At 32.2% G+C, this 26,813-nt stretch overlaps 2 protein-coding genes across 6 annotated transcripts; one reads left to right on the top strand and one right to left on the bottom strand.

The window, feature by feature from the left end:
* Positions 1–1,315: 1,315 nt before the first annotated feature.
* LOC18094024 (uncharacterized) lies at positions 1,316–5,180 on the bottom strand. Its single transcript, XM_006368175.3, has 4 exons — positions 4,725–5,180; positions 2,842–3,082; positions 2,457–2,550; positions 1,316–1,938 (listed from the first exon to the last, which is right to left on the bottom strand). Exons 1-4 carry the CDS (start codon positions 5,138–5,140, stop codon positions 1,655–1,657), a joined length of 1,035 nt encoding a protein of 344 aa, XP_006368237.1. The 5' UTR covers positions 5,141–5,180; the 3' UTR covers positions 1,316–1,654.
* Positions 5,181–9,801: 4,621 nt separating this feature from the next.
* Positions 9,802–17,458, top strand: LOC18094023 (uncharacterized). Of its 5 annotated transcripts, none has more exons than XR_002980568.2 (16): positions 9,802–9,992; positions 10,087–10,166; positions 10,240–10,334; positions 10,577–10,737; positions 11,385–11,536; positions 12,515–12,633; positions 12,916–13,079; positions 13,220–13,294; positions 13,929–14,000; positions 14,220–14,357; positions 14,887–15,042; positions 15,877–15,929; positions 16,013–16,191; positions 16,363–16,449; positions 16,549–16,627; positions 17,132–17,458. XR_002980568.2 is itself a non-coding variant. In XM_024596131.2 (15 exons), the coding sequence occupies exons 1-14, from the start codon at positions 9,935–9,937 to the stop codon at positions 16,421–16,423; spliced, it is 1,563 nt and encodes a 520-aa protein (XP_024451899.1). In that variant the 5' UTR covers positions 9,802–9,934; the 3' UTR covers positions 16,424–16,449; positions 16,549–16,814. The 5 variants fall into 5 exon arrangements, 3 of the variants coding, with proteins under 3 accessions (XP_024451899.1, XP_024451905.1, XP_024451911.1); XR_002980569.2 differs by having other exon boundaries at positions 16,363–16,455; XM_024596131.2 differs by lacking the exon at positions 17,132–17,458 and having other exon boundaries at positions 16,549–16,814.
* The last annotated feature ends 9,355 nt before the right edge of the window (positions 17,459–26,813 follow it).

Genomic DNA, 26,813 nt, shown 5'->3' with positions numbered 1-26,813 from the left:
CATCAACAAGATGTTTGGTCATAAGAAAGGTACGTGACCAATGTCCATTCATTTCACACCTATAACAAATTTTTTTCTATCTTCTTGGTACCTTCATTATATATATTCTTCTCCTTTTCTTGTTTCTTCTCATTCTGTGAAGGTTTATTAGAATTATGACCATTATAGTTGCAAAAATTAATCTGTTCACCCATGGCCATGTCTATGGTCTCTACTACGACCACAACCATTATTATTATTATATCTCGTAGCATTTACTTAAGGGAATGGAGCTGAACCAGTCAATTTTGATTTATGAGTTTTCATCAAAAGCTCATTATTTGTTCAGCCACAAGGATACATGAAATCAGTTCAAAGTATTTCTTAAAACCTCGAGGCATGAAAAGTAGATAATGTTTTTTTTTAACATATCTTTATATAATTTGAGTTTAGAACTGATATTGAACATTGTAGAATTATATTTACTTACCGATTTAAAATCATGCAATCATAAATGCATTCAATCATAACAAGCTTTTTGGAGAATAATTGTTCTTTGATAGTCATATCTTTCTTTCAAGTTTTGCTTAAAAAATTAAGGGGATATGTGATTATGAGATACTCAATTTTCAACTCCTCGTGAAGATGTTGTAAGAAAATCATAACATTTGCCTTATTTACACCAGATGCGTAATAAACATTTGGTCAAATATTGAATAAATTTGTTATGAGCTTTAAAAAAAACATGATTCACTTGAATAACTAGAAGGATTAGAAAAAATAAATTAAGTAGATAAACATACTTTTTATTTTTTATCCACAAATCAAATATGACTATAAACATACTTTTTATTTTTTATTCATAAATCAAATATGACTATTTGCTTCAAGATGAAAGCAGCGATGAGTAATTGTGCAGATAATGTATTATAAAACTAGATATATTTAGAAATAGATAATATATTTAATAAAGAATAAATAAAATGACTATATAACAATAAAGATTAGAAGAACACAAAGAAAGCATTTGTATTCGTATCACTACGTCAACTCAACAATACTCTTATTTATAGTCTAATGTCTATTAATATTTATAAGCTCAAAGGCTAGAAAGAGACGTATAATTCAAATGAATTAAGAGATAATAAATGAAATGAAGAATGAAAAATAAATAAACAAACATCCATTTCATAACATGATATTATTTATTTGTTTAGTAACTCTTTGTTTTCTTTCCCCATTGGACTTCGAGGGTCAACTATGAAGTCAACGGATGTGGATTGTTTGTACAAAAGATGAACTGATTTCAAAATCATCTTATCTGGGCTCAAAAAGATTACAGCCATATATAGACCTCAATAATGAAAACATAAACATGGATTCCATGGAACATGAATTTGGAAACTCCACCCCACTCTACAAGCTAGGATTGCTCAACAAAAACAGCTTAACATTCACAAACCAAATTATATATATACAACCTGCCAAGAGAATTCAAGTCAACAAGAGCAACCCTCTTGCCAAACAAGTTAAATTCATTACATAACATGCACTGCCATGTCCACGAGCATAACTTGAGCTGAAGGACTCAAGTTAGGCAACCCATTCGGGACCTTCCATAGTAAAAGTCACCACTGGGAGAAATACTACCTGTCGCGTCATCAAATTATGGTGGTCAAGCCTTCTGGACTCGAGTCACAACCACGATCAGCAGGACCATAATGGAAAGCAGGAACGAGCGTCTCAGCTTGTCCTCAAATGGATCCTTGTCTCCTGCTGATGTCTTCTCATCAGCTGGTGGCTTAAACAGCTCGTTCACCAGCTTTGTTACTGTCTCGATCACTTCCACAACCCTCGCTCTTGTGTTGTCAAATATCCACTTCACAAAATTCAAAGCTGGATTGGTTTCCTCACCAGTCTCGTCTGAGCTCTCAGAAGTTAGTGGATCAGTGTTTTCATCTGCAAATATCATGGAAATTACAATATGAAATACAATATTGCACGCAGGAGCATTACTTTTAATAATCTTGAATGTGGCTCCGTAAGGATGTCATAATTGTTCTGCGTGATTTGTTGTGTTTGCAGATCTCATGTACAAGGCAGGCGCCTGAACCTCCAAAGAAACGCTTCTAGTGAGAGATGAAGCAAATCTAAAATACGCTGGACAGAAATCCTAAACTCGTTAGGTCACTGCCAGCTATTTTTTGAAGCTAAACTAGTAATGTGGACTACAAATATAGACCAAGTTGAAGTAGTATTTTAGGTGTTGGTTTTTCCTTATCCTTCCTGCTTAGAATTATTCTAAAGTTGCATATAAAAAATCATTCCAAAGCATGAAGTTGTGATGAAAGATTCAAGAGTCAGAGATCAAATGCAGGGCAGTGCAGTGCTTCACAATAAAAGTATGCATACCCTGTTAACCAGTTACATTGAATATATGACCATTGAAGTTCTATATTACAGAAACCCATACAGACCTGCATAGTAGGTTTCCCGCAGCTCTTGAACAACAGCATTATTCAAAACAGCATCCCAAACAGCTTTATCGGATGATAACGAGACAACCATTTTCTGCACAGAAAGGTTGCATCCTTAAAAATATAGAAGTAGTTGATCAAACTATACCAAAAGATTAAAAACCAGCAACATGCTACCACTTTTTCCATTACTTCTTCTCTTAAAAGGAAAGGAAAAAAGAGAAGGGTTTCCATTAGACTGAATAAACATGCTTCTGTTTTCCTTGGTACAGCAAGTGTACTATTGTGCACCACGCTTGAAGTGCACAAAGTTGTTTTTTGCTTATGAGAAGGAAGTTTTATGCATGCAAGCTTCTGATATATAATTGTCAGCAACATCAAGCACCTGAACAGATGGTTCTGTCAGCAACAAATGGAAAGCTTCATGAACCGTGTGAGATCCATAAGAGTGCAATGCTCTTTGATTACACAGAGCAGGAGAAGGCTCCTTCCAATCGAAATCTGACCCAACAGAAGAAACTTGGCTCAGTACGGCCGGGCTTGAAATTTGATCAGCTAAATCCTTGTCCACAGTGCATGCAAATTTATCTCTAATGAGTTGGGAATACAAGGGGGCATCAAATACGCTGCAATATAACAAGCCAAAAAACAGTTTACACATACAATTTGTAACTATCAAGGAAACACCAATTTTGCACAAATTTAAAGTTCATTTTTTTTCTCCCTTTAGAAGGGGGATAACATTTAACTGATAAAGCAAGATATTCTCATCTATATCACAGCAATTAAAAGACTAAAAAGGCAAAAATAATAGGTTTATTTTGAGCCAGAAACTATATTGAGGAAGTGAAATGAAATTGAGAACATAGATCGTTTTGATAGTTTCTGAAAATAGGGCATCCAAAGTTCAACCAAGAAAAACAAGGGCTGAGACGGTATCTTGCAGAGTCACAAAAAAACTGCATTCACACAACCACACATAAAAATATGTTTTTCTACTATATTAACTATTTAATCCTCTAAAGCTCCAATATACTGTAACTTCTGAGTACAGGCTGCTGCCTTGGTTTGGACTAGGAAAAGGAAGTTCTCGGTAAACAACATTATTAGGCTGCCTCTGATTTGGCTTCATAAAACCACATCAGCATGGCATTTTCTTAGCATCATAGAACACATGATTCTTTTTGCACTGTTTCATTTCTCTCTTCATGTTTCTGCATTTTGACACTTACAGTGATCCTAATTCTCATTTCTCTCAGCAAAATCCACCCTCTTTAGCTCACAAACAAAACACGTGCAGACATGGCAGCCGAATCTTATTTTACTTGCGGGGAAACCTAAGTCAAGTTAAGCAGATGAAACAGGATGAGAATTAAATAATAGCACTCTTCTGGACACATCTCATGGATTTAAAGAACAAACGTGCAAATAATTTTTTTAAACAGTTACCCAAGAAAATTCAAATAGACCAAGTTTGCTTTCAAATCTTCCTTGGGTTCTCAGAAGTTTCTCTGGCTAGGAAATATAAAGAGTAATCTAGTACGTAACCTTGATTTTTAAAGCTAAACATCATTATCGCCATCACCATCATTCCCATCATAAGAAGAACGATTGTAATATTAAATTCGAAACAATCATGTTTGATCTCTAACACCTGTTTTAAGGAACTTCATTTGTTGAAGTAAGCAGGGGCAGTCGTCAAACCTATCGCCATCACTGTGACAAATGCCACATCACCGCCAATCAATTATCACCAATAATAAAACTTGTTTAGCCCTCAAAACATCAAATATCAAAACACATAGTACCCAAACTGTAACTGCGCATCCTCCCAAACCGAGTAATGGAGACCAAATTAACCAATCACATTAATACGGTCACCTGCAATGATTAATTTTGATTGGTATAGTCTACAAATTGTCTAACAATTATCCCCGGAACTGCTAAGTCATGACTGCACAAATCCGGCCCGCGCGCATCGCCCACTGTGGAGTCCACCGCACTCATGAGCCGCGCAAGGTTTGGATATGTCCAGCAGGGACTTAGCATCTTTTTTTTCTCCCACCAACCACCGCATCAACAGAAAATTTATTTTTTAAAAAAAAGATGCTAATAAAATCACAATAACTAGAAGTCAGTAGTTTCTTCCAAAGCAAGAAACTACATGGGTGGATAACAAAAATTAGAATAAAGAAAAGTACCGTATGTTTGCTTCAATTAAACCAAAAACACAGTTACCATACTAAAACAGCAAGAAAAGAAACTCACTGCGTAAGTGCAGTGACAGCATCGTGAACTTCATCCATGGAAGGAACAGGACCCAGAACAAAATCATCACTAAAGCCAACAAGCCTCTCGTCTTCACTTTCATCAACAGAAACCCATTCATAATCATCAGGGTAAGAACCAGTAAAAGAAGGCCACCAAGTAGAAATGGGTCCACCAGAATTAGCAGATATAGGAACACTCAAAACAGAACCAGAAGAAGAAAGACTCAAAGTATTATTATCATTATTAAGAGAATTGAGCTTTCTAGTTGCCCTTGGTGAAGTAACAGTAGTAGTAGTAGTGTTAGAAGATAATGTGTTAGTAGAGATAGGTTCTTGGAAATTAGTAACACCAGCCCTAGCAACAGCCCGACCAACCACCCTTAACATGCTACCTCCTCCGCTTCCACCGAACATTATAGGAGTCGTATAGTTAGTATGCGTTTCTATTTGTGAGTGTATTTATGGAGGGGAGAGTGGTGACAGTGCTTGGATGGGGATTGATACTTACGAGGCTTGTCTCTTCTTCTTTTTTTTGCATTTTGGTTCCTCGAGTCTCTTCAATGTTGCCTTCAATCCTTACTGTTTAAATCTTTTCATTATCTGTCATTGTCATCTTCAGTAATTTTACAGTGCACATAGAATAATTAAGATTTATTTTTAAAAATTGATTAATAAAAAGAAGTGAATTCGTCAAAAGTGCTAAGAATATTTACATATAAAATCTAAAATCTAGTATTCGTAAAAAATAATAAGAATATTTTCATTTTTTTAAGCCTATAAAAATATAAATTTTATATTAAATAAATATTTATGATTTTTTTTCCATAATAGACACATAATAATTGAAAAAAAATATATTAGAATTTCCATAAAAGCCTATAATATTATTTGAGAAAGATGACAAAATTGAAATATAGTTTTTCTTTAAGTGCATTTAAGTCTAAATCTAAAAAAACTAAAAGCAAAAAAACAAAAAAAATAGGCGCACGAGCATAGTTTGGGTGGCCTATATATATATTATATTGGCTTAAATCAATCTAGGTTAGCCAGCTAAGTTTGTGGTCTAATAAAAAAAACATAAATTTTATGTTAAATAAGTACTCATGAATTTTTCTTCATACTAGACACATAATTATTGGAAAAAAAATGTTAAAATTCCCAAAAAAGAAATGAACAATAGTTTTTACATTTAAATCTAAATCCAAAAAATTTTAAAATAATAAAAAATTAAAAAAAGCCTTGCGTGCAAGCCTGGTCTAGGTGGCTCAATGATATATTGGATTTACCCGGGTTAACTCGAATTAACCTGTTAAACTTATGACTTATGAACTCCAGTGGGTTCAATCATATTTTTTTTATTTATATATTAAAAATATAAAAATTAATTCAAAATCAATGAAATATTCAATGATAAAATTGAAGAAGAAAAACTAATAATTTTTTTTTAAAAAAAAAAAAACAATGTTGAATAATAAATTGAAAAAAAAAATAAGTCATGTGTGCGAGCTTGACATAGGTGGCCTAATATGCCTGAGCTTTAAAAAAGCTTAGGCGTGTAGGCCTTTTCAGCCTAGGCTTGCGTGTCTAGGTCATTTTATTTTATTTTATTGTTTTTTAAGGGACGAATGATCTATTATAGTTTTGACATTTAAATCTAAATCCAAAAAAGTTTAAAATAATTAAATAAAATTAAATAAAAAACCTTGTGTGCAAGTCTGGTCTAGGTGGCTCAATGATATATTGGATTTATCCGGGTCAACTCGAATTAACCTGTCAAACTTATGACTTATGAACTCTAGTGGATTCAATCATATTTTTTTTATTTATATATTAAAAAATATAAAGATCAATTCAAAATCAATCAAATATTGAATGATAAAATTGAAGAAGAAAAACTAACAAAAAGTTAAAAAAAAAAACAATGTTGAAGAATAAATTGAAACAAAAATAGGTCATGTGTGCGAGCTTGGCATAGGTGATCTAATATGCCTGAGCTTTAAAAAAACTTAGGTGTGTAGGCCTTTCAGCTTAGGCTTGCGTGTCTAGGTCATTTTATTTTATTGTTTTTTAAAGGACAGATGATCTATGGTCCACCCCTATTATTTTTGAAAAACGAAATGAGATAAACGATGCGTTGTTGGCTTGTATAAAATCTAGTGACCATAATGGTAACCGGAAAATTAGAGCATATTTTTTTATCCTAAAATTCATTCTTAATCTATTTTCACAACAAACATCCACTAAACACCTTTAGAACATTAAAAAAAAAAAAACCAATTTGTCAATCTAAAAACCCAAAAATATACAAAAACACAAAATCAAACATGTCAAAAACTTTCTATCTCCACCTCAATTAGTTTTTTCATGCAAGATTGAAATTTAAAATCACCACCATCAAACTCTTCTTATTGAATGATCAGAATTGATATCAGTTATTACAACAACTCTAACTCTCTTCTCTCAAATCCAATAACTAAAACATAAAGAAAATGAATGTCTTTCCCAAATTTTAAGTTGACCATAAGGTTTCTCAGTGTTTCACATTATGATTCTCTTTTATTAAATTTTCTTTACCTTAATAAATTTTGACAAATTGATCATAAAATTCAGAATGGATGATTAAAATTAAAAAAAAATATCAAGTAAGAAACTGAAAAAAAAAGTTCATTGCTATAGTGAATTTCAAACTTATTTTAAGCTAAAGAAAACCTAATAAACACCCTTATGATGTTAATAAACAAAGAAATTAACTCAAAACATCTAAAAACATATCTAAAATACAAAATTAAACTGAAAGAGAAAATCATCTCTCAACCCTAATCTATTTTTTTTATTGCAAGATGAAGAGCAAAAAACACCTTAATAGGCACCTGGCCTTTCCTCTTTTTTTTTTTTTTTCTTACCGGTAATTGGGGAAGACAACCCTATTTTTGTTAAAAAATAAAAGTAGATGATGTGTCGTCTGCTGCGACAAATGATATGTTGTCTTCTTGCTCAGTTTTTGAATGTCATAAAAGTGGTTTGAAAATCAAACAAGTGTTTTCTGATCCAAAAATTCATTTTCAACCCATTTTATGCTAAAAACTAACAACCACTCTTATAATGTCAATAAATGAACAAATCAAACCAGAAAAAAACCATTTTCGAATCTTGATTTACTTTTTTTTTTCACAAGATAAAAGGTAAAAATTCCTTAATGGAATTCCACTTGTTGAATAGAACTCTTTGATACAAAAAATATTAATTTTTATAAGTAAAATATGTTCAAGTAATGACTTTCTTTCTCTCTTTTTTATTATTTTTTAAGAACTTTCTATCTTTTTTTCCAAACACAAGAATTCTAATGTAACGAAAATGAAATTTAAGATTGAAATGTTAAGTTGCTCAACTAAAGGACTGAAAATGATTTTGGCCCAAATATTTTGGAAAGCGGCACAAATTGAACAATAAAAATAACCCTTGCATTCTTGCCTCATTGTAAACTTGGTCACCCAAAAGTTTTTTTTTTCACAAGCATTCAAATTAATTTTTTATATATATAAAATTAAGCATCAAATCTAATATCAGGATGTTATTTTGGTATTATAATAATTCATAAAAAATAAATCAAAATAAATAATCCAATTAAATCCCAAAAAGCAATGTTAAATGATGAATTCATTAAAAAAAAACAATGTCCAAATTAGAAAAACACCGAAAGCAAATAAAAAGAAAAAAAGTGACTTTTTAAACAGTATAGAAACCCTGCATTCTTTCATATTTTGTTAGATTAATCCCTCAACTGTTTTTTTTTTGGCAAGCAATACAACAATTTTTCTTTTTAAATCAAGAACCGTCCAGTGTTGAAATGATTTTTTAATACCTCAATAATCTCATATATAATAAATAAAAGAAAATCACAAATCCAAATTCTATTCCAACACAACATCAAAATAATTTATTTTTTTTTAAAATTGAGTGACTAAATTAGAAAATAATAATAATAACAAAAGCACTGCTGCAATATAAGTTCATTGTATCCTAGTGCATAATGGATTGCATATATATATATATATAAAGTAAGAATTGTTGTAAGCATTGTGTCTTGGGCATGATGAATTACATAATGTTCTTGGCACGGGATTTAAGTGAAAAACAATTCTAGCGATCAAATTAGACAGAATTAATAAAATAAAAAAGCAGAGTTGCAATTTGTTTTTATTAATATAAATATTCGGGTCAGTTTGCATATACTTGATTAATTTTACAAATCTTAAAATTAATAATTATATAACCATTTAATTACCTGAAATTTACAGAACTTGAATGACTTATCTAAAAATAAAATCTAAGGCACAATTATTATATTATTAATTAAAAATTACATTAAAATATTTATATTTATTTAATTTGTATGTTTACGAACAAGCTGAATTTGAGTGAGTGAAAGTTAATTAACTGGGCTTCCGAACTATTATTGAACTTCATATGAAAACTCACACGAATCTTTCTAATATTGTGATGCGTTTATATCATGTGGTTATTTCTTGAGATATATTTTGTTTAAAAATATATATAAAAATAATATATATATTTTTTTAGTTTTTTAAAATTTATTTTTTATATTAGTATATTAAAATGATTCAAAACCTAAAAAACATAAATTTAAAATAAAAAATATAAAAAATTTAAAATTTTAAATTTTTATTTTTTTAAAATATAAAAACAAACCAGTTTAGATTATTGTTGATGTGTTTGTTAATACGTAATATGAATACTTTTTGTAAAATTATTTTTAAATTAAAAATATATTAAAAACAATTTTTTTAATTCTTAATATTCTCATATTAAAACTATAAAAGATTACTTAAAGAACATCAATTAATTACTTTTATGCTAGAAAAATAATTTGAAAAAGATTTATTGTGTGTTTGCTTCTGCTTTTTCAATTACTTTATAAAGAACATTAAATTAATTTTTTAAATACTTTCAATTATTTTAATGTCTAGATTTTAAAAATAAAAAAATAATATTTGAATAAAAAAATATTTTTTTAAATACACACAAAAACAAGGTTGGGTTTGGTTAGTACGGTAGTGACTAGTGAGTTTACCCTTTATTTCCTTCTCGCTCAAATAAGCCAGTCTGTTTCTTTATGTTCCAACTGAAATAACAAATCTCAGCTGCCGGAGAAATCAGAGCCTGCAAAAGACCATCCATTCTTTTGATATGTCAAAAGCAGCAGCCAACGTTGCCAGTTTTTCTCACACTTTCAAGTACTTATTGGGTCAGTGCTCCTTTTTCTTTCTTTTCATAATTATTGATAGATAGATAACTCTGTTTGTCAAAATATAATGTGGGTTTCTCGTTTTCTTCATCAGCTACTCAGTTCTTGTCAAGAGGAATCCCTTTTATTTTCAATTCCTGGATCGTTAGACACCTTACAGCCGAGGACTATGCGGTATTTATTTCTTGTTTTTGAAAATCGCCTCACGGGTTTTGTGATCTGAAATGAAATTATCTTGTTTGTGCAGTTATATGCAGTGCAATTTCATCTCTTTGTGACATGTGTGTTGTTTCTTAGTCGAGAAGGATTCCGGCGAGCCTGCATGAGGGCCGACATTAAATGGTTCGCTTCTTTAGTTACATTTGCTTATTTCCTGTTTTATTTTCGTCTAGTGTGAGAAAAATACTTAAATCGTGAAGTAGATTGTTGAATTCTGCAACCTATGCATAGTCTCCTACACGGTTTTAGATGATTGTCAAACCCTTTTATTAGTTAGAATGAAGGCAGTTTCTTTTAGGCCAAACCTTGATTCAGAGTTGAACTTCTATCTGATTTATTGCAAAACTGTGATATATATGCTCCAGTGATGGTGCTTCAACTGAGGAATATGCAGCAAAGTTATTAAAAGTAGCTTGGATGACACTCCCTCTTGGAGTAGTTACAACGATTTCAGCATGTGTTTTTGTTTTCTGGTGGCAAGGATTAACTTATTCTGATCCATACGCACAAGCTATCTTGATCAATGGTAAGATGCTATAATTGCCTCGATCATTAATGTTGTTGCAACATGATTTTCTCTTTTTGAACTGTTTTCTCATATCATTCTTTATTGCCAGCAGCAAGCTCAACAAAGTTTTAAACCTCCTGAACATGTTTTTCCTAAACATTAGTTAGCTTGTCAATTGAGACTTTCATTTTAGTACCTTTGGAAGTAGAAATGGGTCATAGGAAAGCTAGGGAACTACTCAAAAGTTGCATAATTTACAGCAAGTTTGAGAAAGCAGTGGCTTTGTTGAATGAAATTTTAGGAGAGGAATATAAGAGTAAAAAAAAAAACATGTGAATCAATTGTCCAAATGCACTGCCCTGTACTTTGCTAATGTATTGATAAACCACTAGTTTTCATTAGTTTCACCATTCATGATCCATTATCAGATCTTCATGATACTTTGCTGTAGCAAGTATATATCATGTCTCTCCTCTTCCCACCCAAGGGACTCTTTCACATGCTTCTCCATGCGCTTTGTGCATTACATAGCATCAATTACTAGCTTACTAGTCCCTTTATAGTAAACTTGTTTCTTTTATTGCAATTGAATGTACTTTATCTCATCAGCATTATCCTTTTCCAAATTACATAAAAAATGATTGTTAGCTCACTTTATGTCACAGGCTGTGCATGTATTTTGGAGCTTTTGGCCGAACCCTTGTATATTGTCTCTCAGAATTTGCTATTGCTCAAACTGCGGTTGATCGTTGAAACAGCAGCTACACTTTTGCGTTGTTTGACAATGTACATCCTGATTGTCAAGCAAACCAGCATGGTAAAAGTTTATTTGAAAAGGCAGCTGCTCTTTTGTGTTGTCTGACAATGAACATCCAGAAAGTTATAAGTGGTCAATCTTACTAATGGCATGTGGTAGATAAGCACTTGAATTCTTTTGCAGGTAAAAATAAAGTGTCACCATCTGTTTTTGAGACAATCAAGGATGTTAAATGATGCTATATGCATCAACAACATCCCAGTCTGAAAGTTTGATGAGCGTGCATGTTTGTATTAATTGCATCTTATGGATTCACCATTTCAATGTTTTTGTATTAGGTTCAGGTGTGTTTGGGAGTACTTCCGCTTCTGCTTTTAGGTGTTTTTCAAAAGTTCTTTTAGCTTGAAAAAACATTAAATTGATATTTTTAATGCTTTTTGATGGTTTTGATGTGCTGATGTCAAAAATAAAAAACAAATATGAAAAAAAAATTCATTTTGATGCATTTTCAAGCGAAAAGCTATTTTGAAAAGCACCTTGTACCACAATCCTAGACACACTTAATAAACAGATTTTGGGGAGAATCTATTCCTCTATGTGGTGGATATTGTCTGCTAATCAGTATGCTTCATTTTCTCGTTTCACCTTTTTTTCTAAACTGAAATCGTCCATTTCTTCTCATCTCCAACATCTTGGATTTTTTTTTACTTCTTTTCTTGTGGAAGTCTTTGGGTGGATTTTATGCAAGATTTTTCTTCAACTTATGTTTAGGACTTGGTTATCTCACTTTTTTCTCTTTTGGACATTTGAGATAAATTCCTTGAAAACTGGCTACAAAATGGTAATTTGTTGCGCTATATCATTAAAAAAAGGTTGAATAAATGTATTTATTCATGTCCCCGTATCTATTTTTCCAAGTAATCTCCTCTATCTGAATTTCTAGTGGTAAGACTCTTGCTTGTTTCTTGAAATTTGTGGAGCCTAACTCTATGGGCTTGTTCACAAAAAACTTTGACAGAAAGTTTCTAATTCTCGTAGGATAAGGGGATTGTTTTTGCGTTGTCGCAAACTGCATATGGAGCTTGTTTGTTCTTAGGATATTGGAGTTACTTTGTTCTTTTCCGTGCATTTAGAAGTTCTGTTCTTTTCCCTTTCAGGTATGATTTCTTTGTATGAACAAAATTGCTTTCTTCGGTATGATTTGATTTTCATCCCTGTCCCTCCAGTCTAAAAGAAAACAAAGCAAGGAAAAATTGCTTAAGCTGATAGTGTGATGGAAACCTGTTTGATTTGTTTATTTTTTTACCCTGTCAAGCTTGACAGTGTCTTCAATTTGCTCATATTAACATGCTATCAATTTATGGCAAGGTTCCTTAACAATTGTGTGGCATTCACAATTATTTTGTTAACATATTAGTTAACACTATGTCTTTCAACAGACTAGGAACCATAATGGATTATGACAAGCAGCTCTCTAGCATGTGTGTTCTGTTCACTCTACAATCCTTTCAAAAGCTTATCCTTCAAGAAGGGGAAAAATTTGTTCTTGTATGGTTGGATACCCCATACAACCAGGCTGTATATGGACTTGTTGACAAGTTAGGTATGTGGCTGGATCAGATATTATTGGCCTCGTTGAGTGTTTATATAAACCAAAATGGCTGTGATTTGAATATTTTGCTTCCGTGATGAAGATAATTTGATTGATATAGTATGTTATAAATGCTAAATTTTCATATCCAGGGAGCTTAGTTGTCAGATTGGTGTTTCTTCCATTTGAGGAAAGTTCATATGCTACATTTGCCAGGTCTGCATCAGGTTTATTTCTCTCATTTGTTTTCTTAATGTTCTGATTTTGAAAAAATTGCTTTCATTGTTTTGATGGTGCAAGTCTCTTCATGTGCTCTGCATTTTCTTGCTTTGGGGTTTCATCATTTTTGTTATCTATTTGAATGCAGTCTATTCTGTTAGCTAGCCACTTTTTTATTTTTAGTTAAGAAGCACAGCAAGAAACTTTGTTGAGTCAGATAGTTGGGGGTCAGAAAGGGCAGGGTGTGGAAAAGGATTTTGTTTCATCTTCTGTATTTGAGTGTTCCAGAAGAAACGAAGATGTTTTTTTTACTGCTTGTCTCCACTGACTGTGGTGGCCAGGCATTAGTTGAAACTCGGTAATTCATAACTTATTTCTAGTCCGAACTGTTATAATTATGGCTAACACTACCATCACTAGCTTATCTGGTGTGGTCAAGCATTTGCCCTAGAATAGTGTGTGTGATCATCTCCTTTACTCGCCAGAATGGTTAAGAATTTGTAGATTCTTTTCCTTTCATTTCTTTTGGACTGAGACTTACAATTTGAATACATGCAGCATATGCATTTCAACATCAATTTGAAGTCACCACATCTCCATTTTCTGCCATAAGCAGCTGAATGCTTCTCCTTCTCATGACAGGAAAAGATCCAAACAAAAGCAGGAAACTGGGAAGCTGCCTATCAGAGGCCTTGAAGCTTGTTTTGTTAATTGGTGCATTCCTTCATTTCTTGTCTTTATATGCACCTAGTCAAATAGTTTTCAAGTTTCTGTTTACCCTTTTTATATTATGAAAATTGTCATGACAAACTTTTTCAAATTTATAGTACTGCAGAAAAATCAGCACATTCTTTCTGTCCCAAGTTTGTGAGCTTGGTGGCGATTAATGATCAATCCATCAATTTTCACGACTCCTTTTCTCTCATCGTCCAGGTGTTGTATTTATGACATTTGGCCCAAGTTACTCCTACTCTCTCATCAGAATGTTGTATGGCCGTAAATGGAGTGATGGAGAGGCATCGACAGCCCTCCAGTATTATTGCTTCTATGTCATTGTCTTGGCTATGAATGGTTAGTAACAACATTTTCCATTATCACCCATTGTCTTGGCTATGAATGGTTAGTAACAACCTTTTCCATTATCACTCCTATAAACTATTATTTTTCATTTGACCACAAACAAACTGCTCTTTGTAATCTTTCTGTCATTCTTTCTCATTTTCTCCTCCTGTTGATTCCTGATTATGTTTTGGAAAAAAAAGTGCACAGACAATCTATGTCATGGCATAATCAGGTCACTGGTTTTTTATTATCAACTACGTGTAGAAATTTGCTGGATCAACTTGTAAATCGAGAGTTTATTGTTAGAAAAATGAAGAGATTAATGGTTATTATTTTACTTCTAGATCAGTAGAGGTTCTTGATGTCATCATTTCTACGCATTTGGACAGGAGTGCAAGCTTCACAAATGCACACATAATTTGCTTGTGAATCTATGAACGTTTCAACAAGCAACTTGATTACCACAGACAATGCATCTCTCAGCTTTGCTTTAATATACTGTTATGAAAATGTTGACCTTCATTTGACTTTTCATCAGGAACTTCCGAAGCATTTCTACATGCTGTTGCAACAGAGAGCCAACTCAAGCGCTCAAATGATTCGTTGCTTGTGTTCTCATTGATATATGTAGTGATGAATGTCCTGCTGATAAAGTCAGCTGGTGCTGTTGGCTTGATTCTGGCAAATTCCTTAAGTATCCTTTTCAAGTTGCAGGCTTTTTTATTAGCCATTATTTCAATAGGCACCCATACGTGCCCACCATGTGCATGTTATACACATTGTACATGGTCATGAGACTGAGTTTTGGTGAGTTTGACGCAAAATATTTGAAGCCCATTGATTGGCACTGTTTCACTTGTTGCCTTATCATGATCATATTTGTTGTCAGAATTTTGATTTATTTGGTAACTATGCATTTGTTTGAAGGAAGTCATGGTTGCCTTTTGGAAACTAGACTTCTAACTATAGTTCTAAGGAGGAAATAGAAAAGAGCAAATCTTTTTTGATAGATGTTCCATTGCTTTCATAGTTACCAAAGGTGAAGGATTGCGTGAATTTGCTATGTCCCTTTGACACTGGATTGCTCAACAGTTTGGTTGTGCCAGTGTTATAGAAGTTGAATAATGGGAATTTAGATCTAGGCATAACTGTGTTTCGCCTAGGGTGTCCATATATAAGCAGCATAGTTCTGACTAAGAGTGCTTGGTAAGTTAGGCTATCATAAACAAGACCCCTAAGGTTTTGCAGTTGAGAGAATAAACTTCCATTCAAGGTAAAGTAATTTTGAAAAGCAGCCAGGATACTGTTTCAACCAATATTGTCTTCTGAAAGTGTCTCGGTTGCCAATTTCAACCTATATTGTTCAGCTGTTGGGTAAGTGGCTTTGAAGGGGCTCTCCATGATGATATCTAACTCAGTAGTGACTAGTTTATGTTCTTCCTTGATTCCTAAATTCAACCAATTACCAGTGGTATATGCTTTATTAAATTTAAATCCTTGGGTCGCTGGTTTCTTGACTATTCTGAAGATATGATCTTGAGGATTATATACTCTGCAGTATTCATCAAATACTACTTCCAGGTATGGCTTTGATACTGCATCTCTTCCATGTTTTTGGGTACTTATATCAACCTTATACTGGATACGTGTTTTTCTCTCTGCAGGATTCTTCTGCATTTTCTTTTACCAGCTGCTTACCTTCAGGTTGGACAGTTCTGTTGTTTTCTGGTGTAATTACTCTCATCTCTGAGAAATTATTTCTGGACCACGAAAATTTCTGGCCAACATTTTTAATCCACTTCTCCATCGGCTTAACTTGCTTCTGCATTTCGTCTTTCATCATGTAAGTATCTCCTTGCCTCTTATTTCAATTTATGCTATAACCACGTGAACTGAGTTTCGAGGTGCGAATTCAGTTGGCCATTTAACTTTACTTATGCTCTTTTTATTTTTGTTTATTTTTGTTTTTATGTGGAAAGTTTCCTGTAATTTTATTTTCATTTATCATTAACAGTTACCGCCGCGAGAGACCTTTCATCAACAGAATTATCCGTTTCCGTGATCACATGGACTGAAGAATAAATAACTGTCCTAACAGCTTGTGAGTGTAAGATTTTATTTTTCAGATTATTTAATCAATTACTATTCGCTTTGCTGTCATTTGGGTATATAATTAACAAAGAAGGGCCTTTGAATGCAGCACAAAAAACACAAGGGTGAGGATGAATTGCACTCTGTTGAAGTCCATTCCATGTTACGGTGGGATTATTAGTAGCAAGGTAACTAACAATCAAAGTTATAATGTTGCAATAGCGGTTTGTTACTTACAAGCTAGCGTCATCACTAACAACACCACTCCCCCCAGTTAAAAAACATCATTTCTCTAATTTTGAAAACATTGTTTTCAATACCATCATAATTGACTAGCAAGAAAGTTGAAAAGCTTGAGACAATTTTCTGATTTAATTCATCCTCTTTTCTTTTGTCTTTGATGAGAAAGTATGCCAGGGTCGTGGGTGCGAAATTTACGCTCAGGACCCCTATTCTGGCTTCTGCTGCCTCTGCTTGAATTTTGTTTTCCCCTTGCTCCCCTCATGTCAAGGTCATATAGGGTCTCAAGTGGCAGCACAATGCAATGTCTCCAACATGGCACTATGAATGCCCACTAACATACGCTAGTTTATTCTTGCCACTCCTTCACAATGCTTGGCAGACTTTATAGCAGCAGGTTTTGAATCTAAGCCAATGCCAAACTAGTGAAAAAAGGTTTCTCCTTTTACCAGGATTACTGGATACCCAACAAGGAACAATGGAACACACTTGCTCCTCAATTTGGGCAAGAACTTAGCGAGTCAGTGGAGCTGGTAATGTTGTCTTGTGAAGATCATTTTCAAAATAACAACACACTGCATCGTTAAGCTTCAATTAGGTTCTGCTATGGACAACCGGTAGACTGATGTCTGCTCATTCCATTGCGAAGTTTATGGTGTTTTTGTGCTCTAATAACAATTTTCCTTTGGATAAAAAAACATGAGAAGTGCGAGCATCATACTTTAGTAGAAAAAGGTGGTAAACGTTTAAACAGCCATGATAACCCGTTATAATGGTTCTAGTCAATGACCCCCCCTTTTCATCTACAAAAGTAACTTTGTTCATCATAAATGCCCCATATTATTTGATGGACCAACCTAAATATAACATGAAACATGATACCTGTCAATCTCAAAAAAAAAAAAAAAAATTCCTCTGGTAGGTGAGAAATTGGGCAAATGAACAGGCCAGTCTTATCAAGAGCAAAAATAAAAAATAAAAAATAAAAAAGGGATGGAAGAGAGGGCCACAAGTGCAAATTTGATGATTCATAGGACACCCACGGGCGTGTTGGGTTGTCCTCCAGTGTCACTCCAGGAGCAGTGCTCAGTAATTATAAGCTTTGAAAGCTTGAGAAAGAAAAAGGTCGATAAAGAGGGGAAAAACGAACTTATTATGATTAAGAAGGAGACTAGGTTTAGAGTTTAGACAAGTATCCACCGAACCCACGAATATAAAGTTGCTCCTATCTTCTAAAACAAAATGATGGTAATTTGAGTATTTTGCTTGGGAGGTGGTGGATTGCATTACTACAAAGTCGTTTGCTTCAGAAAGCAGGAATGCAGTGAGGGAATGCCACTCGCAACATGTCAAGGAGTGGGAATATAAGGTTATACGAACATCTTAATATATTGAAAGAGTAAGGAGAAGGAAAAAAAAAGAAAAAAAAAGGGGGAAGAGATGGCTCCAATAATGGATGATTCCCTTTTTGTCTCTTGCATAGCTCTAATAAACTAAGGAACTCCAGCCTCCACAACCATTTTGACCACCGAAGGCTTTTTGCAGTTCCGTCCAAGACTTTCTTACGTTCGTCCACCAAGGATTTCATTGCGGATTAGACACTATAATGATCATTTTACATTTTCAAGACAAAATTATTAATCTTACTGTTGAGGGTAAGATATTCTCTTCATCAAAATAATCGGGTACAAATCAATCTTTCAATGTTTTTTAAGCATGATACAATGACTAGTCTATCTTTACAAGCAAAATTATATGAACCGATTTTCATCGTATTTTCATCATATATTTTAGTTATAATCAAGTTAATTTAAATTAAATTTGATGTTTTAATAAATAAAAAATAATTGATGTTATAGTTTTTAAACCCAGCCCGATAATCAGCCTAGTCCAAGACCCGAATTTCAGGTTTTGACCGGCTCACCGGATTTTGGAAGGCAAGATATGCCCGCGCCATTTAGAAGGCACATGTAGCATCTCTTGAAGATCAAATGCCGACTTCTATGGTAGTGTTGAAAGCGGCACATCAAGCTCTTCCAGGTGGTGGGGTGCGTATTCGTAGAAAACTGATGGTATGGCCTGACAAACTATTTTTCTTTTCCTTCCTCTTTCCTTTATCATTACCTCGGGTTTTGTGCATGAGCATTATGTTATTGTGCCTTGAGCTTCATATTTTTTTTTTGTTTTTCTTTCTATGAAGTTATTATAATCTCATATCCTGGCTTACGGGTTAGTTGAGTTAACCAAGGTTGGCTGGAGCTTTTTTTCAATGTTTGTTTTTAATTGATTTTTTTTTCAGTTTTGCCTTTTATCATTTAGTTTTCTTGAGAGTTGATCTCCATTGTTTCATTCAATTTTTTTTTGCAAAGGGTTATCCTGGTCTCATGAACGCGACGTGAATTTAGCATGCTGACTCAAGTCAGGTTTTTTATCCTTTTTAAAATTTGATTTTTTTTCTCAGTTGATTTTTCAACATTTAATTTGCTAGTACATGAGCTTTGGAGTTTTCTCATTTTTTTCTATATGAATTATTATGTTCTCATTTAATTTTTGTTTTGTTATTAAATAAAATAATTAAGATTTTTTAAAAATATTTAGAGGTTATCTTTTTATAAAATTGACATGTTTTTTTTTAGCCATTGCCATTGGCTTTTTTATATAATTATATTGACCCAAATTTTTCTTGGTCATTTAGAAATATTATGATGGGCATATTTTTTTTATATTAGAAAAAATTTAACCCAGTTTGCGGTGAGCGCGCACCTATTAAGTATTTACCTAAACTGAGTGGTCTTGATAAAATAGTAGAATTAGTTATTTCAAGCCTGTGTTTTTCAAAGGAAAAAACTTTGCGAGGCTTGGGAACTCCAAAGACTGAGGGCGGGCGCAAGGTGATCGTAAAAGAACCCTTCCACTGGGACCTTTTATTCTCTTTTGTGTTTTGCCATGGATATTGATGAAGCTTTCAAGAGACATTCTTGTTTAAAGTAGGGCTTCCCCGGAAACATGTTGTCGTTCACGAATCCCAGAGCTCTGGTTAAGTACAAAAGCTTGGAAAATTTACGTGGTTTTGTTAGATTTGCATGTCTCGCCCTGACTATTCAAAAGAAAAGGGAAGAATAAATTAATAACCATCAATTTACATTTCTGTAGCAGCTTAATTATAATTAAGAAGTGCTGATTTTAACACTGGCTTGAGGCTTCAGGCTTCAGGCTTCAACACACGATCGAATTAAGAAGAAACTAGTGGTAGATGTTTAATATAAGAAGTCCCTAGCTAATACGCTTGTTAATTTGTTGCCTTAATTAATTAATTATATATCGATCATCGCGTGATAGAGAATGGAGAACGACATGCTTAATTATCTGTCTTCTTACTCAAAGGTGTTACTACAAGGACGAGTTCCCAAAGCCCATCTTCCCATTTAATTCCTTAGTTTACCTCTCCTTTTTCCCTTAAATATCTAATTTACTTTAGAAGGTCTAAATCATTCGGTTGTCTGTTCTCATTTCATTGCATAAAACTCTCAAGTCTCAAGATAAGTGACGGTGCCCTCTCAAATATTGATGCTAAAGCATCTTTTTTTCTCTCTTTAAACAAGCACCAAATGATAGAACATGACATGCAATGATGACTTGGGACCCCTTTTGGTATTATTTATCTTGTTTTGTATCTTGCTAAATCCTCTTGATTAAGCCATGAAGATCATCAACAATTAAAGGTTTCAAATGTGTGATTATTGCAATCGTTTCTTGATTGCATGGATTATCTCTTAATTTAACCCTTTTACCTTTCAAATTCACCCCAAAAGCTCCATTTTTGTTTTTTTGAAGCTCTCATCATAAACTACCAAATTAATTTGTCGGATCATGAGGCGCCAGTGTATGCTTTTGTTTTTGTTGCTAGTGGACATCGTTATAAAAAATGGCATGGCATGGCATCAAATAGGATCAAACCCATTAAAACAATTAATCACTCAATTAATTTTTTGTAGTTTCTAAACAACGGTACACGGAAATTTGAAGTGGGTATATATTCATGTTCTTCTCCAAGATAAAGTTGCATGTGCTGAACATATAGTGTGCTTTTGGAAAATAATTAAAGTGGCCTAAGTGATGTGATTGGAGAGTGTTTCTCATTTGAAGAATATCAGTCTTGTTAGGATAAAATACTGAGTTGGTCGAGCTATTAAGTCTACGTACGTTTAAGTCTTGACTTAATCAGAATCGGTCTCTCACATGCCCATTTAACTCACCTTCAAACCATCATGATTTTGTTCTCCACTTAGAGATTAGATAATAAGTTATAATGCGAACAGAAAAAAGAGGATCATGGTCATGAAAGAGGACTATTCATGACTCATGAGAGGGAGGGAGGGATCGGGGGTGTGACTTTGAAGTCGAACAGTAGTACTGAGGGGTGGCAAGACACAGATTTTTTTTTGAAAAATCGAGCGTGCATGGGTCACCCTAATGGACCCAGTTTTCATCGTCTTACCAATCTTATTCTCGAGTGTGTTCAATTCTTTCATCATTCGCTTGTGGAACCCTCCATCTCCTTTCTTTACCTTTCTATTACATCATCTTGGGTCTCTATAAGTGTATGTATTTTGATCACTAGCTAGTCATTTTGCTTTTGTTTTTAAAAACTTTTCATCTCTATAAATTCTATTTGCTAAATGTTTAGATACGTATCATCGACGTAATATCCATAATTCAATCTATATATATTAGTTATTGTCCTCACGTTAGTTTCTAACGTCAGAGAACAAGACTCTAATATTATGAAATTAATTTGTTAATTAAGAAATGAAAAGAAGATGCACACATTTAATACAATAAATTTAAAAATAGATGAACCTGTAAATCATAAAAAGAATTATAAACGTTATTTAAATATTAAACTAGAAAGTTGATCTTTCTACTAAGAAGCAAAAGATAAATACACATGCAAATTAATATTTAATAAATATAGGCGGCATAGAGTCATGGTAGTTAACAATAACATAGATGTAATAAATCGTGGAATACAAGAAAGAATGAAGGCAACAAGATCATTTTCAAAGCTAATTTTTATTTAATTATATGACAATTAAAATAAATATTCAAAAGACTTTCAAAGATCTAAATTATAGAGAAAAAATGTATTTCTTAGTCAAAATCTTCATTTTCTTATTTGTGCATTTTCCCCTTTTTTTGATGAAATGGGTCTTAATTATTTATTGACACGTTTCTTCAATATAAACTTGAGGTAATTAAAATAATATTAGCAAGAATTTTAATGATTTAAATTCATTAAAAAATATGTATTTCTTTTAAAAAAACTTCCTTTTCCTTATTCATTTGCTCTTTTTATTCTTTGACAAATATTCCAGCCATACATTCCTTAGCGAGAGAGGCATAAATAAGATTGAGTATAATATGATGATCATGTGTGTGCCATTTCTTCAGTAAGATTCAGAAACAGATCAATAACCTGATGAATCTAAGCTGAGGGTGCTGGAGAAATCCCACAAAGATAGCACATTAAATCCTGACTTTCAAGCAAAGGAACAATTTGACGATCGATGCCACAAGAGGAAATATGTGGGAGTGAGTTTGATAGTGACCATGTCCGCCATCGTATTAAGCAGAAGCTGGTTGGTGAAAGAATCAACCATGATATATATATAGCTTGTAGGGAGATTTTGGCAAGGATTTCACTGACAACTCTGATACCATGCATAGGTAATGCCTCAAGCATGAATGTTGCGAGTGTTCTTCATTTATACAATAAATATATACAAGAAAATAATTTAAACAATGAATATATGTTGCTCATCTGAATCTTGTGTGCTGGGATACTCTATAGTACATTGCAATTATTGATGTCAAACAATGAATTAGGCTGCTAGCTAGCTAGCTATATATATATATATATATATATATATATATATATATATATATATATATTCAGGGGTGTTTGTGACAATAATAAAGTTATTTTTTAAAATGTTTTTGTTTATAAATAATATATTTTTAAAATTTATTTTTAATATCAACAAACAATTAAATAATTTCAAAATATGGTTGAATCGCACTCCAAAATACTAATATTGAATAACACACCAGCCCAACAATTAAGGAGGCAATAAGTGAGGAACTCTAGATTGCTACAATTGGAAGATTAATGTTGTTTTTCATGAGAATTTGGTACTTAAATACCTTAAATTATTGTCTGATGTATTATTTAATGCATGGTAACTATCTATCTATCTACAAGGATATAGATCAGAAAACAGAGGGGTAAAGTATTTCAGTAATAGAGAAGCCCCACTCAGGCACTCACATGTTTTTGGCCACAATTGCTTTGAAATTGACGGTTTTTAACGGTTGTGATGTTTGCATAACCCAGGCGAACCTCCGGCAGCCTTGAGATTTCTTCATCCCAACTTGTCAGCCAACAGGTTGAAATGAGCTTTGTTGTTGGTAGGATGATCGGAGATTATTACATGAAGATAGACGTCTGATGTGCTGGTCTGTTTGTGTTTGTGTTTGTTTTTATATTTTAAAAATAATTTTAAAATAATTTAATTTTTAATTTTTTTTGTTTCAAATTAATATTGTTTTAGTGTTTTTAGATTATTTTAATCCAATAATATAAAAAATAATTATTTAAAATTAAAAAAAATATTTAATATATTTTTAAATTAAAATTATTTTCACAAACATTCACAACCACTCTTTAAGCAGCGAATTAAAAGCTGTTTGGGTCCATTAAACGGATTTCATAAAAGAATTCAGTACTGAAAACTTTTTATTGACCTACTGATGCAACAACTAATGCAATTGACTCATAAATTTGGCTCCTGCTCTAGCTAGCTAGCTAACCATCATCTGGACGAGATTTGGTAACTGCATTTCAGACAGATAAAAATTTGCTGGCCAGGTCGGAGCACCTAACCCGTAAATTTTCTTTTAAAAAAATTTGAGTATATAAACTATTTTGATATATTTTTTTATATATAAAAATTTAAAATATAAATAAAAAAATCTTATCCAGATATCTAATTAAATAAATCGATAGTCATCTATATAAATAAAATAAAATCATTAATAATAACTAAGAAAAAACTGGAAAAATCAAGAAATGAATGTAGATTAAGATATTTAATTTTGTAAAATGAGACATTTATACATTTGTTTCTACTGAATTTGTCTATTAAAATCAATAAAATATAATAAAAATATAAACACATATGAAACCGAATGGATAAAAAAAATATATATATATATTATACAAGACCGGACATATTAGAAATATTATTTTGAAATAACTAATTTTTTTTATAAAACAAAGCTTATCTATATAAAATTAAAAAAAACCTTTAAAAAATAAATAAAAAAACAAAACATTTTGAAATAACAAAAGGGAAAAGAAATCAAAAGAATGAGGGTTAATTAAATATAAAATAACATAAATTTTAATTGAAAGTTGAAATTAAAAAGTAATAAAACTTTAAACAATAAAATCAATAAAACTTAAAAAAAGAATGAGGGATATATATATTCTTCTTCTTTTTTTCCAGGGTCACGAGGTTAAATTGATGCATAGCATGCACGAAAAAGTGAGGTGTGCAAACTTTATGGCAAGACATGCCACAAGCTTACAAGACAAGATGATTGTGTTCGGGCTTTGCAGTTCGGTCCTTGTAGTTTCTCTTGCTTTATAAATTGGGAAGTTTTATCTCCAAGATTCCGCATTGCGTGTGTGTCTGGTTGGTTTTACCAAATTTTACCCTTTTACGAGACATGCCATCGAGGAATCCCACTACATACATGATATGTGAGTGAGATACAAGGCAGCTTACAATTCCACATGACCAGTGCCTCTTTTGCCTTGTGTATATCCATTCATTCATTCATTCATTCTAGGACCACTTGTACACGAATAATTAAAGTGATAATTTCCTGAGGATCTAGCAGCTTATTCTATATAATCTGTGTTCTTGGAAAACTGAAATCCATAAGTGAAGTCTTGCAGCTGTTATTTCTGTGGTTATATATGGCACAAAAATATTCCTTTTCTTTCCCCTTCTTCTCTCTAGCTAGCAGATATAGAATCTCGGAATATATTCTCAATATAGATTTGAGTGCATTGATCGTTGATGTACAATTGATATATATATATATATATATATATATGACAAATCAAATTATTGAAATCCTTTCCATTTTAAATCAAACTAGACTCGCTGTTCCCAACGCCCTAACTTAAACAACAGCATCGTTGGCTTCCTAAGAGGCCAGATATTCGAAGCGACAAGCTGTAGAGTGTAGGCTACTGCATGTATTAACAAAAACTTAAAAGAGTTCACTGTTTTACTGGAAAGACAGGTATAAAATATATTCCTATGAATTAGATCAATAAAATAATAATTTTACTTTTCTTAGACAAAACTATTGAACTAGTTAATTCAGTCTTCATAGGTTCTATTAATCATTGTTGGATTGAATGGGACTCCCTGATCTAATCTTTTCATAGTTTTAGAACATATTAAAATAACTAAATTACCTTTTAAAATAAAATTTATTTAACCCAAAGTTAGTTTTTTTTTTTTTAATTTTCACCTTTTAATTAAATTATCCTTAAATGCAAAACTCTTAAAATAGCATCTAAGGAATTTTTTGTATTTTCAAGTAGTTTTTTTTTAATTATAATCAAGTTAATTGAGAGACAATTTGATATCTTAATAAATATAAAATATTATTTAAAAACCAAAAATAGTTGGCTCGTGTAACACATGTACCAGCGAATGGGAGATGCCTTAACTATTTGGGTGGTGCACAAGGTGTCTTCCAGCAGCCAAACACTGCCTTCTGCGATGATATTAAAAGTGTCCTGACGTGCTTTTCCTAGTGATAAGGTACATGTACACAAAGACACAACAATTGAGCTCTAATGAAATTTTTTATCCTCCTTCTTTTCTCTCTCCTCGCCTTGGACTCACACATGCCTTTTCAAAAATTAAATGTATCTTATCAGTTTGTATTTGTATCAATTTTGATCATCGTTCTTTTGATTGTAGTTTTATTTTGGTTTTTTTATAATTTTCTTGATTTATTTTATTTTTTAATTTTATCCCTCATTTTTTTATTTTATTTAATTTTTATACCATATTTGATCATTATTATTTTGATTGTTAATTTGTTTTGTTTCTTGTTTTTTAATTCTGGATGATTGGAAATTTTACTTCATGATTTTTTCATGTTTATCTTCTATGATGTAATTTTGATATCATGAACAAGTCATGAGTTTTAAAGATTAGTTCGCTTTGAATTTGGTTTATTGTTTTTCCTTTTTTTATTATTTTTTTTCAATTTTATTCTTCGACGTTAATTTATTAGACCTTGAGCTTCGTGATTTTTCTCTCTTTTCTTTCTATGAAATTATTTTGATCTCATATTCTGGGTCACAGGTTAATCTGGTTAGCCCAGGTTGACTTGGTTTTTTTTACTTATTTTAATTTATTTGCTTTTTAGTTTCATCTTTCATTATTTAATTTGTTTGAGAGCTGACCTCTATTTTTTATTCAATTTTTTTTGCATGAGGTTATCTCGATCTCATAACCGAGTTGTAAATTCGACATGTTAACTCGAGTCAATTTTTTTTATTAGTTTTTAAATTTAATTTTTTTAGTTTGTCCTTCAATGTTTGATTTGCTGATAATTGAGGTTCATGATTTTTTTTTTCATTTTTCTCTTTATGGGAATATCACGTTCTTGTTCAATTTTTGCTTTGTTATCGAATAAGATAATTGAGGTATTTTTTTTCTTTATTATCGAATAAGATCATTGAGGTATTTTTAGAATATTAAGAGGATATCTTTTTATAATATTCACAGCCATTTTTTTTTATTATTAATCATTGTATTTTTTACTATCAGTGGCTTTCTTTTTATTATAAATTTACTATTAAATCAATTGAGTTTATTAAATTCATTTGAATCAAACACCCATATCCTAAGTTCTTTGCACTCCTTTCAAAATACTATCCATCACTTATAATTTTTTAAACTCTTAAATTTTTTTTACCCGGTCTATATCATAACGCGAGCCACCTATAAGCTATCGAAGCAAGTCTTGTTCTTCAGT

This window comes from Populus trichocarpa, chromosome 1, assembly GCF_000002775.5.
Source record: "Populus trichocarpa isolate Nisqually-1 chromosome 1, P.trichocarpa_v4.1, whole genome shotgun sequence".
Taxonomy (NCBI): domain Eukaryota; kingdom Viridiplantae; phylum Streptophyta; class Magnoliopsida; order Malpighiales; family Salicaceae; genus Populus; species Populus trichocarpa.
The sequence above is the reverse complement of the archived record's forward strand: the minus strand, read 5'-3'. Positions and strand labels throughout refer to the sequence as shown.

What these genes read in the sequence shown, in the direction of transcription:
- LOC18094023 (XM_024596131.2), top strand. Translation starts at nt 9,935, where the DNA reads ATGTCAAAAGCAGCAGCCAACGTTGCCAGTTTTTCTCACACTTTCAAG. An exon ending in CATTGTCTTGGCTATGAATG is followed by an intron (nt 14,358 to 14,886) that starts GTTAGTAACAAC and finishes ACTTTTCATCAG; the next exon opens with GAACTTCCGAAGCATTTCTA. An exon ending in TCATCAAATACTACTTCCAG is followed by an intron (nt 15,930 to 16,012) that starts GTATGGCTTTGA and finishes TTCTCTCTGCAG; the next exon opens with GATTCTTCTGCATTTTCTTT.
- LOC18094024 (XM_006368175.3), bottom strand. Translation starts at nt 5,140, where the DNA reads ATGTTCGGTGGAAGCGGAGGAGGTAGCATGTTAAGGGTGGTTGGTCGG. An exon ending in GCTGTCACTGCACTTACGCA is followed by an intron (nt 3,083 to 4,724) that starts GTGAGTTTCTTT and finishes GTTATATTGCAG; the next exon opens with CGTATTTGATGCCCCCTTGT. An exon ending in GCGGGAAACCTACTATGCAG is followed by an intron (nt 1,939 to 2,456) that starts GTCTGTATGGGT and finishes TGATATTTGCAG; the next exon opens with ATGAAAACACTGATCCACTA.